The sequence below is a fragment of the Haematobia irritans genome, chromosome 1 (genome assembly GCF_050003625.1).
Source record: "Haematobia irritans isolate KBUSLIRL chromosome 1, ASM5000362v1, whole genome shotgun sequence".
Lineage (NCBI taxonomy): Eukaryota > Metazoa > Arthropoda > Insecta > Diptera > Muscidae > Haematobia > Haematobia irritans.
Window position 1 is genome coordinate 221,362,222 of NC_134397.1, and position 16,920 is coordinate 221,379,141.

The 16,920-nt window shown below is 29.2% G+C and overlaps 1 protein-coding gene and 2 long non-coding RNA genes across 4 annotated transcripts; all 3 read right to left on the reverse strand.

Annotated features, from left to right (window-relative positions):
• Positions 1-878: 878 nt before the first annotated feature.
• Positions 879-1,388, reverse strand: LOC142219485 (uncharacterized). Its single transcript, XM_075288450.1, has 2 exons — positions 1,279-1,388; positions 879-1,213 (listed from the first exon to the last, which is right to left on the reverse strand). Exons 1-2 carry the CDS (start codon positions 1,286-1,288, stop codon positions 927-929), a joined length of 297 nt encoding a protein of 98 aa, XP_075144565.1. The 5' UTR covers positions 1,289-1,388; the 3' UTR covers positions 879-926.
• Positions 1,389-8,213: 6,825 nt separating this feature from the next.
• Positions 8,214-8,673, reverse strand: LOC142219486 (uncharacterized). Its single transcript, XR_012717597.1, has 2 exons — positions 8,472-8,673; positions 8,214-8,409 (listed from the first exon to the last, which is right to left on the reverse strand). It is a non-coding gene; the product is annotated as an uncharacterized LOC142219486 (long non-coding RNA).
• Positions 8,674-15,218: 6,545 nt separating this feature from the next.
• LOC142219487 (uncharacterized) lies at positions 15,219-16,720 on the reverse strand. 2 transcript variants are annotated; one of them, XR_012717599.1, is made up of 4 exons: positions 16,465-16,720; positions 15,753-15,829; positions 15,593-15,685; positions 15,219-15,522 (listed from the first exon to the last, which is right to left on the reverse strand). It is a non-coding gene; the product is annotated as an uncharacterized LOC142219487 (long non-coding RNA). The 2 variants fall into 2 exon arrangements; XR_012717598.1 differs by having other exon boundaries at positions 15,753-15,826; positions 16,465-16,718.
• Positions 16,721-16,920: the final 200 nt, after the last annotated feature.

Here is a 16,920-nt window from a genome sequence, read left to right on the forward strand (position 1 = left end):
CAATGCACTGAATAGACTAAATGAGCCTGAAATATCGGGCTGCCACTATACCTAACCCAACCATGGGTCTACATAATTATCGACAAATATGGTCCAATTTTTGGACGATTAGTAGAAAGCATATATTTACAAAACCTACCATTTTCCAAACAAATCGGACAAAATTGGCTTCTCCGGAAAGCTGAAGAAGTAAAATTTAGGGATCGGTTCATATGGGACATATATATAAAATAATGCCTCGATATGGACCACACACAAAAAATTTTTTTCTGAATCAAACACGAAATTAATTGATCCAATTAATTTTTTAATTGGACCATACAGTTTGTAAGCCAACACACTATCCACTGAGCTACGTCACTGTTATTGTCATCAACAGACAATTATCGCTATAGCCTACCAACGCTCAAGCAACGCAAACAGTCAAACAGTTATATTTATATAGCATAGTTTTGGGCGCACACGAGCCGATGTAAAGAAACTTTATTTAACAGAAACATACATGTGTCCAATCACTGCTTACACCGAACACCAAAAAGTTTTTTTTACATATATTCCAAAAATTCTCGGAAGATACCGAAAAGATGTCGACATTACATACTACTATATTCATTCTCACTGTGAAACTTCAAAATGTGACTTATTGTTTGATATAAACGAAATGGACTGTTTGGATCAAAAAATAAAAATTTTATAACACAATTTTTTTGATGATAAAAGTTTGATATTTTCGAAGAAATTCGAAAAACTCGTACAAAAGTAAAACGTTTTCGGTAAACGTTTTCCAAATGTGTTTTTCTTAGCGTGCACCTATTATTAATCGCCAAGTTTATACCAAACTTAAAGCTTTAGACAACACATCCCTTAAAATTTAGCAATTATTAAATTTTAGTAAGCACATGTCTTTATTAGTTTCAAATCATCTCTTATCTGGTATAAGGTTCAACCCATTTCCATTCCTCCCAGACAACACATTTTTGTGGAGCTTCCATGAAGGCTTCATTGGGTGGACATTGAATGTAATCGGCTTTCTCTTTACCCTCTGGACAAATCCAATAATGAGTAGGATCGGAAATATCACGGAACATGCGTGTGTGATCACTGACAATGGCGCAATTGGGTTCGGCATAAATATCTTGAGGTTCATAACGAGCTTGAGGCAAATGGGCACCAGAAGCCAAGGCCATAAGAGCACATACAACAAATATGGAAACTGAAAGTATGAAAGTAAAATTTCTTTATAGAATTTTATCTACAAAAAGACCTATATATATATACCTTTATGCATTTTGAGTGTGAGAATGTTTCATGAATCTATCACTGACTGATTGTTAATTGTCAAAAATTCGTTTATTTATATTAAACATGGAACATTTGTTGCACTAGCTTCATATATCTTATCAATATCTTAAAAATTAAGGTATCAAGGTTCATATTTTTTTTCTCTTATTATATATGGAGAATATTTTTTAACGTTGTTTTGCAATTTACTGATAACAGATCGCCATGTAGTTTAATATGACGGGATATATGGGTGCGGTATCCTTTCGATTTTATCGCTGAGTATAAGGGAGACATGTGTCTACGAGTTTCAAGGTCAATTCTTAGTCCAATATAGAAATAAAATGGAAAATTTTGCGAAATTTTATTTCTATAGAAAATGATGTCCAAATTTTGTCAAAAATTTAGTTCTTTAGGAAATTTTGTCAAAATTGTATTTCTCTAGAACATTTTTTTTTGGATAAAAAATTTTGTCAATATTTTATTTGTATAGAAAATTTTGTCAAAATAGTATTTCTATAGAAATAATACTTCGTTAGAAAATTTTGTCAAAATTTTATTTCGTTAGAAAATGTTGTCAAAATTTTATATCTATATAAAAATAGTTGTCCAAATTTTATATCTATATAAAAATGGTTGTCCAAATTTTATTTTTATAGAAAATTTTGTCAAAATTTTATTTTCATAGAAATTTTTGTCAAAATTTTATTTTCATCGAAAATTTTGTCAAGATTTTATTTTCATAGAAAATTTTGTCAAAATTTTAGTTTCATAGAAAATTTTGTCAAAATTTTAGTTTCATAGAAAATTTTGTCAAAATTTTATTTTTATAGAAAATGTTGTCAAAATTTTATTTACATAGAAAATTTTGTCAAACATTTTTTTTCATAGGAAATTTTATCAAAATTTTATTTTCATAGCAAATTTCGTCAAAATTTTATTTTTATACCCTCCATCATAGGATGGGGGTATATTAACTTTGTCATTCCGTTTGTAACACATCGAAATATTGCTCTAAGACCCCATAAAGTATATATATTCTGGGTCGTGGTGAAATTCTGAGTCGATCTAAGCATGTCCGTCCGTCCGTCCGTCCGTCTGTTGAAATCACGCTAACTTCCGAACGAAACAAGCTATCGACTTGAAACTTGGCACAAGTAGTTGTTATCGATGTAGGTCGGATGGTATTGAAAATGGGCCATATCGGTCCACTTTTACGTATAGCGCCCATATAAAGGGACCCTCAGATTTGGCTTGTGGAGCCTAAAAGGGAAGCAAATTTCATCCGATCCGGCTGAAATTTGGTATATGGTGTTGGTATATGGTCTCTAACAACCATGCAAAAATTGGTCCACATCAGTCCATAATTATATATAGCCCCCATATAAACCGATCCCCAGATTTGGCTTGCGGAGCCTAAAAGAGAAGCAAATTTCATCCGATCCGGCTGAAATTTGGTATATGGTGTTGGTATATGGTCTCTAACAACCATGCAAAAATTGGTTCATATCGGTCCTTAATTATATATAGCCCCCATATAAACCGATCCCCAGATTTGGCTTGTGGAGCCTCTAAGAGAAGCATATTTCATCCGATCTGGCTGAAATTTGGTACATGGTGTTGGTATATGATCTCTAACAATCATGCAAAAATTGGTCCACATCGGTCCATAATTATATATAGCCCCCATATAAACCGATCCCCAGATTTGGCTTGAGGAGCCTCAAAGAGAAGCAAATTGCATCCGATCCGGCTGAAATTTGGTACATGGTATTGGTATATGGTCTCTAACAACCGTGCAAAAATTGGTCCACATCGGTTCATAATTATATATAGCCCCATATAAGCCGATCCCCAGATTTGGCTTGCGAAGTCTCCAAGAGAAGCAAAGTTCATCCAATCCGGTTGTAATTTGGAACATGGTGTTAGTATATGATCTTGAACAACCGTGCCAGAATTGGTCCATATCGGTCCATAATTATATATAGCCCCATATAAAACATTCTCCAGATTTGACCTCCGGAGCCTCTTGGAGGAGCAAAATTCATCCGATCCGGTTCACATTAGGAACGTGGTGTTAGTATATGGTCGCTAACAACCATACCAAAATTGGTCCAATCACACAAAAATTGGTCCATATCGGTTCATAATCATGGTTGCCACTAGAGCCAAAAATAATCTACCAACATTTTATTTCTATAGAAATTTTATTTCTATAGAAAATGTTGTCAAAATTTTATTTCTATATAAAATTTTGTCAAAATTTTATTTCTAGAGAAAATTTTGTTAAAATTTTATTCGGTTCGTAATAAAATTTTCATCATTGTCAAAATTTTATTTCTATAGAAAATTTTGTCAAAATTTTATTTCTATAAAAAATTTTGTTAACATTTTATTTCTGTAGAAATTTTTGTCAAAATTGTCTTTCTATAAAAAATTTTGTCAACATTTTTATTTCTAAAGAAACTTGTGTGAAAATTTTATTTCTATAAATTTTTATTCTATACAATTTAGAAGATGGTGTTAGGAGGTTTTAAGATACCTTGCCATCGGCAAGCGTTACCGCAACTTAGGTAATTCGATTGTGGATGGCAGTGTTTAGATGAAATTTCTACGCAATCCATGATGGAGGGTACATAAGCTTCGGCCTGGCCGAACTTACGGCCGTATATACTTGTTCTTCAATCATTTTGTTGTTTTTGATTTCAGCTTAAAACCTTGCATTGACTAAACTACAAGTGTAGCTTAACCAACAGAGAAAAAGAAAGAAATTTATTTTCATAGAAAATTTTGTCAAAATTTTATTCCTATAGAAAATTTTGTCAAAATTTTATTCCTATAGAAAATTTTTTTAAAACTTTATTTTTATAGAAAATTGTATCAAAATTTTATTTCTATAGAGAATTTTGCCAAAATTTTATATCTATAAAAAATTTGGTCAACATTTTATTTCGTCAGAAAATTTTGTCAAAATTTTATACCTCCATACAAATAGTTGTCCAAATTTTTTATCTATATAAAAATAGTTGTCCAAATTTTATTTTTATAGAAAATTTTGTCAAAATTGTATATCTATATAAAAATAGTTGCCCAAATTTTATTTTTATAGAAAATTTTGTCAAAATTTTATTTTCATAGAATATTTTGTCAAAATTCTAGTTTCATAGAAAATTTTGTCAAAATTTTAGTTTCATAGAAAATTTTAGTTTCATAGAAAATTTTGTCAAAATTTTAGTTTCATAGAAAATTTTGTCAAAATTTTATTTTTCGTTTTGTTATTGTTGGTTTATTCTTCAATCATTTTGTTGTTTTTGATTTCATCTTAAAACCTTGCTTGGCTAAATTACAAGTTTAGCTTAACCAACAGAGAAAAAGAAAGAAATTTATTTTCATAGAAAATTTTGTCAAAATTTAATTTCTATAGAAAATTTTGTCAAAATTTTATTTCTATTGAAAATTTTGTGTCAAAATTTTATTTCTATTGAAAATTTTGTCAAAATTTTATTTCTATAGAAAATTTTGTCAAAATTTTATTTCTATAGAAAATTTTGTCAAAATTTTATTTATATAGAAAAATTTGTCTAAATTTTATTTCTATAGAAAAATTTGTCAAAATTTTATTTTTATAGAAAATTTTGTCAAAATTTTATGTCTATAGAAAATTTTGTCAAAATTTTATGTCTATAGAAAATTTTGTCAAAATTTTATTTCTATAGACAATTTTTTCATAATTTTATTTCTATAGAAAATTTTGTCAACATTTTATTTCTTTGGAAACTCTGTCAATATTTTATTTCTTTGGGAAATTTTGTCCAAAATTTATTTCTATAGATTTTTTTTTTCAAAATTTTATTCCTATCGAAAATGTTTTCAAAATTTTATTTCTATAGAAAAATTTTTCAAAATTTTATTTCTATAGAAAATTTTGTCAACATTTTATTTCTTTGGAAACTCTGTTAATATTTTATTTTTTTAGGAAATTTTGTCCAAATTTTATTTCTATTGAAAATTTTTTCATATTTTTATTCCTATAGAAAATTTTTTCAAAATTTTATTTCTATAGAAAATTGTATCTAAATTTTATTTCTATAGAAAATTTTGTCAAAATTGTATTTCTATAGAAAATTTTGTCAAAATTTTATTTCTATAGAAAATTTTGTCAAAATTTTATTTCTATAGACAATTTTTTCATAATTTTATTTCTATAGAAAATTTTGTTAACATATTATTTCTTTGGAAACTCTGTCAATATTTTATTTCTTTAGGAAATTGTGTCCAAATTTTATTTCTATAGGAATTTTTTTCAAAATTTTATTTCTATAGAAATTTTTTTCAAAATTTTATTTCTATAGAAACTTTTTTCAAAATTTTATTTCTATAGAATTTTTTTCAAATTTTCATTTCTATAGAAAACTTTGTTAAAAATTTTATTTCTATAGAAAATTTTTTAAAAATTTTATTTCTATAGAAAATTTTGTCAACATTTTATTTCTTTAGGAAACTCAATATTTTATTTCTTTAGAAATTTTTTTCAAAATTTTCTTTCTATAGAAAATTTTGTCAACATTTTATTTCTTTGGAAACTCTGTCAATATTTTATTTCTTTAGGATATTTTGCCCAAATTTTATTTAAAAAAATTTTTTTTTCAAAATTTTATTCCTATAGAAAATTTTTTCAAAATTTTATTTCTACAGAAACTTTTTTCAAAATCTTATTTCTATAGATTTTTTTTTTTAAATTTCATTTCTATAGAAAACTTTGTCAAAAATTTATTTCTATAGAAATTTTTTTAAAAATTTTATTTCTATAGAAAATTTTGTCAACATTTTATAACTTTAGGAAACTCTGTCAATATTTTATTTCTTTAGGAAATTTTGTCAAAATTTTATTTCTATAGAAATTTTTTTCAAAATTTTATTTCTATAGAAAATTTTGTCAACATTTTATTTCTTTGGAAACTCTGTCAATATTTTATTTCTTTAGGAAATTTTGTCCAAATTTTCTTTCTATGGAAAATTTTGTCCAATTTTTATTTCTGTAGAAAGTTTTGTCAAAATTTTATTTCCATAGAAAATTTTGTCCAAATATTGTTCCTATAGAAAATTTTTTCAACATTTTATTCCTATAGAAAATTTTCACAAAATTTTATTTCTATAAAAAATGTTGTCAAAATTTTATTTCCATAATAAATGTTGTCAAAATTTTATTTCTTTAGAAATTTTTGCCAAAATTTTATTTCTTTAGAAAAATGTGTCCATATTTTATTTCTATAGAAAATTTTGTCAAAATTTTTGGTAGAATTCTACCAACTATGGCAACTGTGATACCAACTTGAAAAGAAAATGATCAGTCTTCGATTATTGGTGTGGTCTCTCTACTAGACACAAAAATTCCCTTTTCATAATCCCATTCACCACTTGCCACTTTGAAAGATTTTCGACCATTAAGTGCAATTCAAATTACTCGAGAAAATAGATCAACAACTAATTTGCGATTGCAATTGACGTTCAATGTCTTTCAACATTCAAACTAAAAAATACCAAAACCCTTAAGGGTTAATTTTACTGACTTGTATACCGACATATATGTGAGACTTAAAAAAACCAATTCCGAAAAGTGAGTGTGCTTTTATGTTTCTCCTAAACATTGGCTAACTATGGAGTTTTTGGTGGTCTCTTTTTGGGGATTTCTCAAAACCTTTGCAATGATACTTAACGAAAAACAAAAAATTTCAAAATTTCACTTTCAAAATATGTGCATGTATCATCACTAAGACGTTTTCATCATAGTCATCGTCACCATAATCGCTTACAGTGTTGTGGTTTGGCTTTTTCGATTTTTGGTAGTTTCTTCGTTGCCCATCATCGATCGATATGTAGTTGGTCATCATTTATCAGATCTTTAAAATTCATCTTCTTCAGATTCATTCAGTTCATGTAACAAAGCAAAAAATAAAAAAAAAAAACGGATGCGATGGATGGATGGATGGCAGTCATGTTGTACTTGAGGAATATGAGGCACATTTGATGGTTATTAAATGAATGAGTTCAAGTGCACTCTAATGGGCAATTGAGACTGCGGTTGGTTGGTAGTATAATATTGAGGTAAAGTGATACGAATTGCTATTTCTGCTTGAAAGATTACATCAGATTTTGATAGGTGTTACATAATCGATTCCAATAATAACACATTTCCATTATGGGCCATTAGAAATGGTCTGATGGTCTTTTAAAATAGGTGCGATGTACGTACAAGTTTCGATTACAGACTGTTTACACTTTGTAAAATGCGATTAATTTGAAATTTGTCCATAGTCATGATTACTCGTTAATTAAAGGAAAATTTTTTAGTTAAATTTTAGGCCGCTACTCTTGGTCTCTCTGGCCAAGCCTATAATCACAATAAATAAAGTCACAATTGTCCAACGATTAATCTTATACACACAAAAAAATAAAATATGAATTTGAACATAAATTTGTACATTTTTATAAATTTATGGACTTTTTCATAAAAAGTGTGTACACTTACATTTCAAAACAAGTATTTATGAAAACAATATATTCACCCAGAAAAAAGTGACCCCTTCTTTAAGTTAAAATGAACTCATTGTGAAGAAAGTTGAACTTCGTATAGCGCCAAAGACATTTTTATTTGTTTGAACGATGTGATTTTCGTAGAAATTAGGAATAATGCATTTCATATATTAGTTAACATTTTCCTATATTTATATACCACTATACTACAGAATGAAAAAATTTAACTAATTTGAATTCATATATGGAATGATTTTATTGAAATTTTTTCATTCATTTCGACAAATCTTACACATTTGTGGTAAAACTTTTACTTCATAATTAGAACTGCTTACCTTCGTTTTTAAATACAATTTTATTTATTTCTATAAGCAATTTTATCTTCAATAAAAGACATGTTTTATTAATATATTGAATATATTTATTAAGAATCAACAGCATCGAATCTCTTTGAAATATTAGTTTATTATTCCACTATTTCCAATTTCCGTGTGATATTATCAACTGTAAAACGCACTTTTTCTTCTTCTTGTACTTTTCACTTTTAATAAGTTGCTGCCTAACGATTTTGTCCTCCTTTTACAATTTCAATACCTACAAATATAAAAAATCGTAAAACATTTTTGTTGCAAAAGGTTAGCGTCACTGAATATTACCTGATAATTGAAGATTCCAAAATGAAGACAAATGAAAGGGTTGTTATTCTGCTGGTGTTTTCTTTCTTTATACACTATCACGAACATTGATAGATTTATTTAAAAAAACGAAAATTTTTCTCACTAATTTAAAATAACAAATATTTTATATATTTTATTTGTTATTTATTATATTATTTTACCATATTATTTTTTAACAATCTCTCCGTATACCAAAGCAACGCGATTCCAACTAAAAAACAACCGACGCGCAAATATATCGATTACACCCACGCGCAAACACATCGATTACGATGACAGGTATCGATTACAGGTAGACAATAGAAATTTAGGAAAATTTCCTATATTCTAACAAATGTGTTTCCTTAAGTTTTGAAAGGATTGCATACTTCTTAGTACGAATGAACTAAAATATTTTTCTATGCCAAGTGTTGTTCGTATGTATGAAAAACTTTCTATTATAAAGGAAGTCGCAATTATCATTTTATAAGAAATTTTACTAATTTTGAGGAAACTTGGTTTTAGTTCGGTTTTTGTTTATTTTTACGAATGCTTTGTTATCGGTGAATACAATTTTCTTTTTCAGTAGTAAATTCTTATACCCAGCGATGAAAATAGTATGAGTAAAATTCCATGCCTTATTTTAGTTAATGAACTATTCCTAACTGCTTACAGTTTAGGATTTTTTTACTGAAACGAGTAAATTTTATTATTTTTCACAAAAATTTACCTTAATGGAAATAAAATGGATAAACTATATTGATGAAAATTTTTTCCTTTAGTTTCGAAGGCACTTTTTTCTGGGTGTTGTTTTCATAAATACTTGTTTTGAAATTATGAATCGTTTAATAATATATAGAGACGGTTTCATAAAATTAACGAAATTTTACTTAATGTATCAAAAATACTGGTTTTCTCTTAGAGTGAGAGAGCCACAACATAGAGTTACTCTCATATGTATACAAAACAAGCATATAATACGAGACAACAAAAAACGAAACATAACGTTTTGAAGGTAACACGCGAGTTTGATGTATTTGAGTTTTTCAGTACAGTTTGAGTCGCCGTCGCGATTTGAAATTTTTTATTGCTGTAAAAAAAATTTACGAAAAAACAATATTAACTGGAGGCGTTGGTGCTCATGTTTATCAATAATATAAAATATTATAAAATTATATTCTTTGCTGGTTGGACTTTAATGCGGATTTTAATAAATGTGTTCATACATTTTGACCAATTATGCAGGCATTAGGAATCAGGAGAAAAAAATTAAAAGAAATGTTGCATATAATGCATGACGTTTTTAGTACATATTATGTAAAGGTACATATTTTTCAATGACAAAAAATGTATACTTCATTTGTAATATTAAAAATTCCATTCATATTATGTACACATTCATAGTCAATGAAAACCTGTATTTTTGATTTTATGAATTGTTTTCATATAATTTATGAATCCCGTGTTTGGAAAATTTTTGTGAACACTATTCATAAAATAAATGTATTATTTTTTTTGTGTGTACCTATTGCAATATTTGCTTGGAAATCTAATTTTAGAAATATATGAAGGTGGTTGGTATGTAATTTCAGGATGTCAAACTACTTTTCACATTAAAAGTTCAACGGAACAACAAATGCATTTTGAATATTTATATTAGAATGATACCGAAAGCATTGGCAACGTACAATAAATAAAGTTACAATTGAACTATTAATCCTACTCCCTTTTAAATGCTTTATGCAAATCAAACATATTAAATATGTGAAAGTATTCGATATGTGATTTCATACTCAATCTATAGATTTCGACTTTAAATATATACAGGGTGACTGGCACGGCCGCAAACCATTATACTCGACACGAAAGTGACTCTGCGGTATGTTGACCTATTCCAGGCGAAGGGGCGGGCTTGAGATGATCGATGATTTTTCACTCAAAAACGGGGACGCTAGTGCCAATATAACTTTATTTTAGTTCAAAGAAATTAGTTGATTTTAATATTATTTATTTATTTATTTATTAAACTTATAGTAAATATAAGAATAATATTGTTGTTTTTGATCTCAGCTTAAAGCCATGCATTGACTAAACTACAAGTGTAGTTTAACCAACAGAGGAAAAGTATGCTTGTCAAATTTATTTATTTAAAGGGTGATACGGTCAAAATTTGGTCAATATAAACTTGACGTATTTCTTTCAATTTTGCATTTAAAAAACCTGAACACCCCTCATTTTGAAGGTGTGTGTGTGTAGAATGTTGCTCCTATTTTGATTTTGGAATTCACTCTTCAGTTGTAAAAATGCGGTCCAAGCAAGAAGAGCAGCGTATCAAAATTTTGCTCGCGCATCGCGAAAATCCGAGCTACTCGCACGCAAAGCTGACAAAATCGCTAAAAGTTGCCAAATCAACCGTTACAAATGTAATTAAAGTGTTTGGGGAACGTTTGTCGACAGCCAGGAAGTCTGGATCGGGGGGAAATCGAAAACCGGAAGCCGCTGAGACGACAAAGAGAGTTGCCGGTAGTTTCAAGCGAAACCCTAACCTCTCTCTCCGAGATGCCGCAAATAAGCTGGGTGTATCGTCTACAACCGTGCATCGAGCCAAAAACGAGCCGGACTATCGACTTACAAGAAGGTAGTGACTCCAAATCGCGATGATAAACAAAATACGACGGCCAAAAGCGCGATCCCGGAGGCTGTACACGACGATGCTGACGAAGTTTGACTGCGTGGTAATGGACGACGAAACATACGTCAAAGCCGACTACAAGCAGCTTCCGGGACAGGAGTTTTATACGGCAAAAGGAAGGGGAAAGGTATCAGATATTTTCAAGCACATAAAACTGTCAAAGTTCGCAAAGAAATATCTGCTTTGGCAAGCCATCTGTACCTGTGCCTTGAAAATCAGCATTTTAATAGCTTCCGGGACTGTCAACCAAGAAATTTACGTGAAAGAGTGTTTGAATAAACGTCTGCTGCCTTTCCTGAAGAAACACGGTTGTTCCGTACTGTTTTGGCCGGATTTGGCATCTTGCCATTACGGTAAAAAGGCCATGGAGTGGTACGCCGCCAACAACGTGCAGGTGGTTCCCAAGGATAAGAACCCTCCCAACACGCCAGAGCTCCGCCCAATTGAGAAATACTGGGCTATTGTCAAGCAGAACCTAAAGAAGACCAAAAAACTGCTAAGGACGACCAGCAGTTCAAGGCAAACTGGCTTTCTGCGGCGAAGAAGGTGGACAAGGTGGCTGTACAAAATCTGATGGCAGGTTTCAAGCGTGAGGCCCGGCAATTCGGATTTGGAAAAGCGAAAGCCTAACTGAATATTTTTCCTGAATTTTATACTAATTGAACTTGAAAAAGAAATTTAATTTGATTTTTTAAATAAACGATTTCATCGATTTACACGCGTTTTCCCTTGACCAAATTTTGACCGTATCACCCTTTAGTATAAGAATAATAGAGAAAAATCTAGCATTAGCTACTTAGGCTATCAGCTAAATGATTTTAATACAATATTGCCCAATGTGAGCAAATGTACGTTATTTTAATAATTTTGTGCGTACTTGAACGTGAACTAAAAATGAAGAAAAAATTGTATACAAATATACACTCAAAAAAAAGTTTACTTGAATCCAAAGATGTTGACCTTCCCTTAAGGATTTTGGTATTGATTCCGAGCCAAAGATGCGATTTTTTTAAATAAAGACAATTTTTAGCGACCTCTGGCTTTAAATCTAGGATCAATAAAATTAAAATTAGGATACATATCTCATTTATCAAATTTTCATTCTCTTTTCGGTTTATTAATAAAGGTACTCAGGTACAAACAAATGCAAGTTTAAAAATCCAACTTATAACGGATATTTTCTTAATTCCAAAAACAAGCTGTAAACCAAAGGTGCTAAATCCTCAAAATAAATCTTAGTTTTTATCTTGAAGGTGGGTATTAAGTTCGAGTTTAGCCGCTAAAATCATCATATTTTCATGATTACTTTTCTTTAATAAGCCATTTTAAGGAAACAAATTTTGTGAAAATTTGCTTTGGGTTATTCCCCATCAAGTTATAATGAAATCTGAAACAAAAATGTATAACTTTATGCCTATTTTTAGTGATTTAGTTTTCCCTTTAGTGAAAAAATTACGATTTTAGCGGCTAAACTCGAACTTAATACCCACCTTAAATCTAAAGTTTCGATATTTCACCCAGCAAAAAAGCGTCGCCAGAAAAGTAGTGAAAATGTTCTTTTGGATTCGGAAGAGGTGCCAAATTGACGCAGAAGCGATGAATTTAACATGGGCTTGAAATATTGGACGGATGTCCACCATTTCAACAGGTGTTGCACTGAATTTGCATCACTTCTTAAGGTGTGAGGCGAATTCAGTGTTTTGGATGTGAATTAAGAAATTTTATGATATTTTGACAAATAAATAATTTTTATGATTTTTAATGCATTATATCGCTTGTTTGGATGTGAATTAAGAAATTTTGTGATATTTTGACAAAAAAAAAATTTTTAAATTTTTTATGATTTTTAATGCATTATATCGCTTGTCTGGAACTTTTGTGATAAAATATTTTCAAAAATTCGAAATTTTTCTACAAAGGATTTAGCATTTTTGTCGGCTAAATTTAAATAATTTGTACCATTTTATTAATTCTTAATTTGTTTTTAACCTATTTGAAAAAAAAAAAAAAATAAATTTCCAATTAAAAATATGAAAAAAGCGAGTTATAAAGAAACTGACTCAAATGAACAACCTGTGTAGTTAAAATAAAGAACATCTTTGGGAAAGCATTTTTGGAAGTTCTTTTAAAGTTGTGCCTTGAGAAGAACTTCCATATTTTTTCTGGGCAGTTAATTTAAGTAAAATTTCTTTAAATCAAAAATGTGTTTCTTTACTTTAAGGAAAATTAACCTTAGTTCAAAGACATGAGACTTTAACGGAGGGTCGCAAATTTACAAAATTTGTGTCCTAAATTTAATGAAAAAAGTTTTTGAAGCAAAGATTATAAACTTTATTTTAATTAAAATTACATTATTTTAAAGAAATTTGTCCTTAATATTTCTTAAATTTCGCATTCTAAAATTTAGGTTGCGTAATCTTTAATATCACCTAAATATTTTTTTTTCAGTGTAGTACACAATTTTACTAAAAAATAAAATAGTTCATATTTTCCTAAAATGGGAGAAGTTAGCATAAATTGAGTTCATAAGTCTCTCAAATGAGTAACTTTTACTAAAATCGTACCTGTCTGGAACTTCGTATAGCGCTAAAGACACAAACTGCACCAACGGAATGATATCCGGAGATTTTGGGGACCATTGTGCGGTAGAAATGAAGCGGGGCCCTCCTTTTGTAGCCATTCTTGACTGACGTATGCTGAGTGCAATGGTGCTGAGTCCTGTTGGAATGTCTGCGGCCGAAATGTTCAATACTGCCGTTAGGCCGTTTTCTCGATAATATTTGATTATTTGTATCCTACGGATGAAATTATCAGCTGACATCTATAAGTAAAGCAAGTAAATCCAAACATTTTGTTTGTTCACAAAACTGCTCAATTTAGAATGGCTTCTAACTGGCCACTTTCGTGCACTCGTGCGCTTTTCACTCAAAGCACACGAGCAAGTTTTCGCTACTGCGGCGTGAATTTCGATCAAATCAGGCCTTCATTTTTCGGACCATTTCTGATGTTGTTAGCGTTTTTTTCCTCCACTTTTAGAAGGCGATGCCAGTATCACGCTAACTAGCAATGGTACGAAAAAGATTATTCATATTTAAATGCTGGCGATCGAACTTGTGTTTCTTCTGTGAAATATAAAGAAATTACACTATCACGCTTAAAATCAATTGTGAATAAGGTTATTTCTGAATTCAAAACACCAAAATGCTTTTGTAAGCTTGTAAACAGTAAAATAAAGTGTTTTAGACATGATAGTAACCTGAAGTTGGTTGCAGCTGTACTTCAAAAACTTTCGGAAGATTTTAAATGATATGATATTGCTTCCTTGCTTGCAGCTTAAAGCCACTGGAAAATTTTAAGCTTAAAGCCAAGAGAAAATTTGGTGAATTTTAAAAATATTTAGGTTGCTTTAAAATTGATTACATGCCGATATCACAAAAATAAGTAAATATTTTTCGACATATTAATTAAATTTTTTCACTTGTTAAAGAAAATTTCGTAATTAGAGAAAACAAAAAAAATTGCAAAAATGTTCATTTGTGGTAAAATTATTTTTACTTAAACCATTTTGTGGGAAATACGAATTTAGTAAATCCTTAATCTTCATTTGTGTATAATTTTGTACCCTCATTTTTGTTCATTTAGCTAACGTCCGCAAAAAATTATTAAAGTCGATGAAACTTTCTCAAAACATACACCGAAAAAAAAGTTTACTATTGTTTACGAAAAATGAACTAACCCATAGTAAGAATGACCATGATTTGGCGCCAAAGGTTTTTTTCATCTAGATAAGTTCATGATTTTCTTATAAATAAGTTTATGTATTGCATCGTATTTTAGTTCATTCTTACTACGCTGAGGGAAGAATGTACTTACACTCATTCAAAATATTCCTGCTATCCGGAAAAATGAACAAGTTTTTGGGAATCCTATATTTAGAAATTGGTTTCAAATAAACTATTTATCAGTATAATTTTCAAAGAAGTAAATAAATTTAGGAATTAAAGGTACAACAAGCCTGTATACAACTAAGAAATTTTTCGTACAATATAAGACAATTTTTCATAACTACCAGTATTTTATTTCAAAAAATTATTATTATATTACATAAAACTATGGCTTATGATATACAATAAAAGAAATGTTTTTATTTGTACGCTGTATGTTGTTACTTTTCCGTAGTTAGTAATTGCTTCTTCAAAAGAGTAATATTCTATGTTAGTAGAATGAAACTAATTAATATCAATTTCCATTTTCTATCCATATGAAAGATATATGCCATAAGTTGCTATTTTCGTTTCATTTTTGTCCAATTTCACCGATTTCGCTAGTTTTTGTTGTGTGGATTTGCGTCATAAGCCTCTGAAGTTAAAAAGGTATATGAAATATAAAAATATTATCAAATTCTATGGTATTTTGATCTTTAACTTACAAGAGAATTTTCTTAGAGCCAATAGGGATATCAGCTTAGATAGCATTAAACAGTAAGAAGATTCCAAAAAATACCATTAGATTTGCTGTCATCCTGCAAATGAAAATTATTTTTAATAAATAGAAATTTTGGCTTTATTACAAATGGACGAAAAACTTACCACATTGAAAAAAATCATCCAATTACTACATTAGTGGAATCATATCCATGCACAAATGGGACATTTTTGAAATCCTTCTCAGAATATAAATGAAATAAAAATATTATAAAATTAGATATAATTTCCACTTGTCAATATAGCATTTAGTATTTATGGTGGATATTAAGTTCGAGTTTAGTGGCTAAAATCCCAATTTTTCATGATTAGTTTTCTTTAGAAATACATGGGAACAAAATTGAACCGTTTTTGTGTTCATTTAAAATTTATATCAAATTTTTAGTAATTTGAGGTTGCTGAATCCAAATTTACACTTGTTTTTTTAAGAGCTCGACTTTTTGAGATATACGGTTATGTTCAAAATTAAGGGACTTCCGCTATATATATAGGAATAACTTGAAAACAATTCATCATATTAAATTAAAAAACAGCGTTCTACATAAGCTTAAAAACGATTTTCTGTTCTTAATCGTGTAATCCATTTAAAGAATATAAACTTTATAAAAAACTTGTTTCGAGCTATTCTCCATCAAGTTATATTTAAATTTGCATCGAAGGCGTATAATTTTATACTTTTCTTACTGATTTATTTCTGATTTTAGCACCTAAACTCGAACTTAGTAAACACCTTAAGGACTCGCTATAACATAAAAATATAGACTCAAAAAATTGTACTGTGATCCAGATGTAGAGTAAATATAGATCATTTTATTACCACTCATTATGAATATTTTTATGTAAACCAATTTAAAACCGCACTAATTTTAAATTATTAATAGAAATATACAGTTTCTTAATATGTGATTTATTTTAGAGTTATTTATTTTTTATCAATATAAAGTGTTTTTGTTTTCTCTTACATCACACCATTCACTTATCAGTTTCTAAAATGTTACGAAATAAATGTATTTTTATTAATAAACACAAATACCGCACGCAAGCGCACCACGTGTGCACTTCATAAATGCATCAACAGAACTGAATGCACCAATAAAACTCAAAGACACAAATAGTCATAAAGGACACATATGTAAAGAAAAACAACTCCACACACACATGATCCCTTTCTGATCTCGCTATTGCAACAAAACAACTATCACCACAAAAGATACCAACAACACACATTCCATAACATCATCGCAATAACAAACACAAACAAAAAAAAGATGAT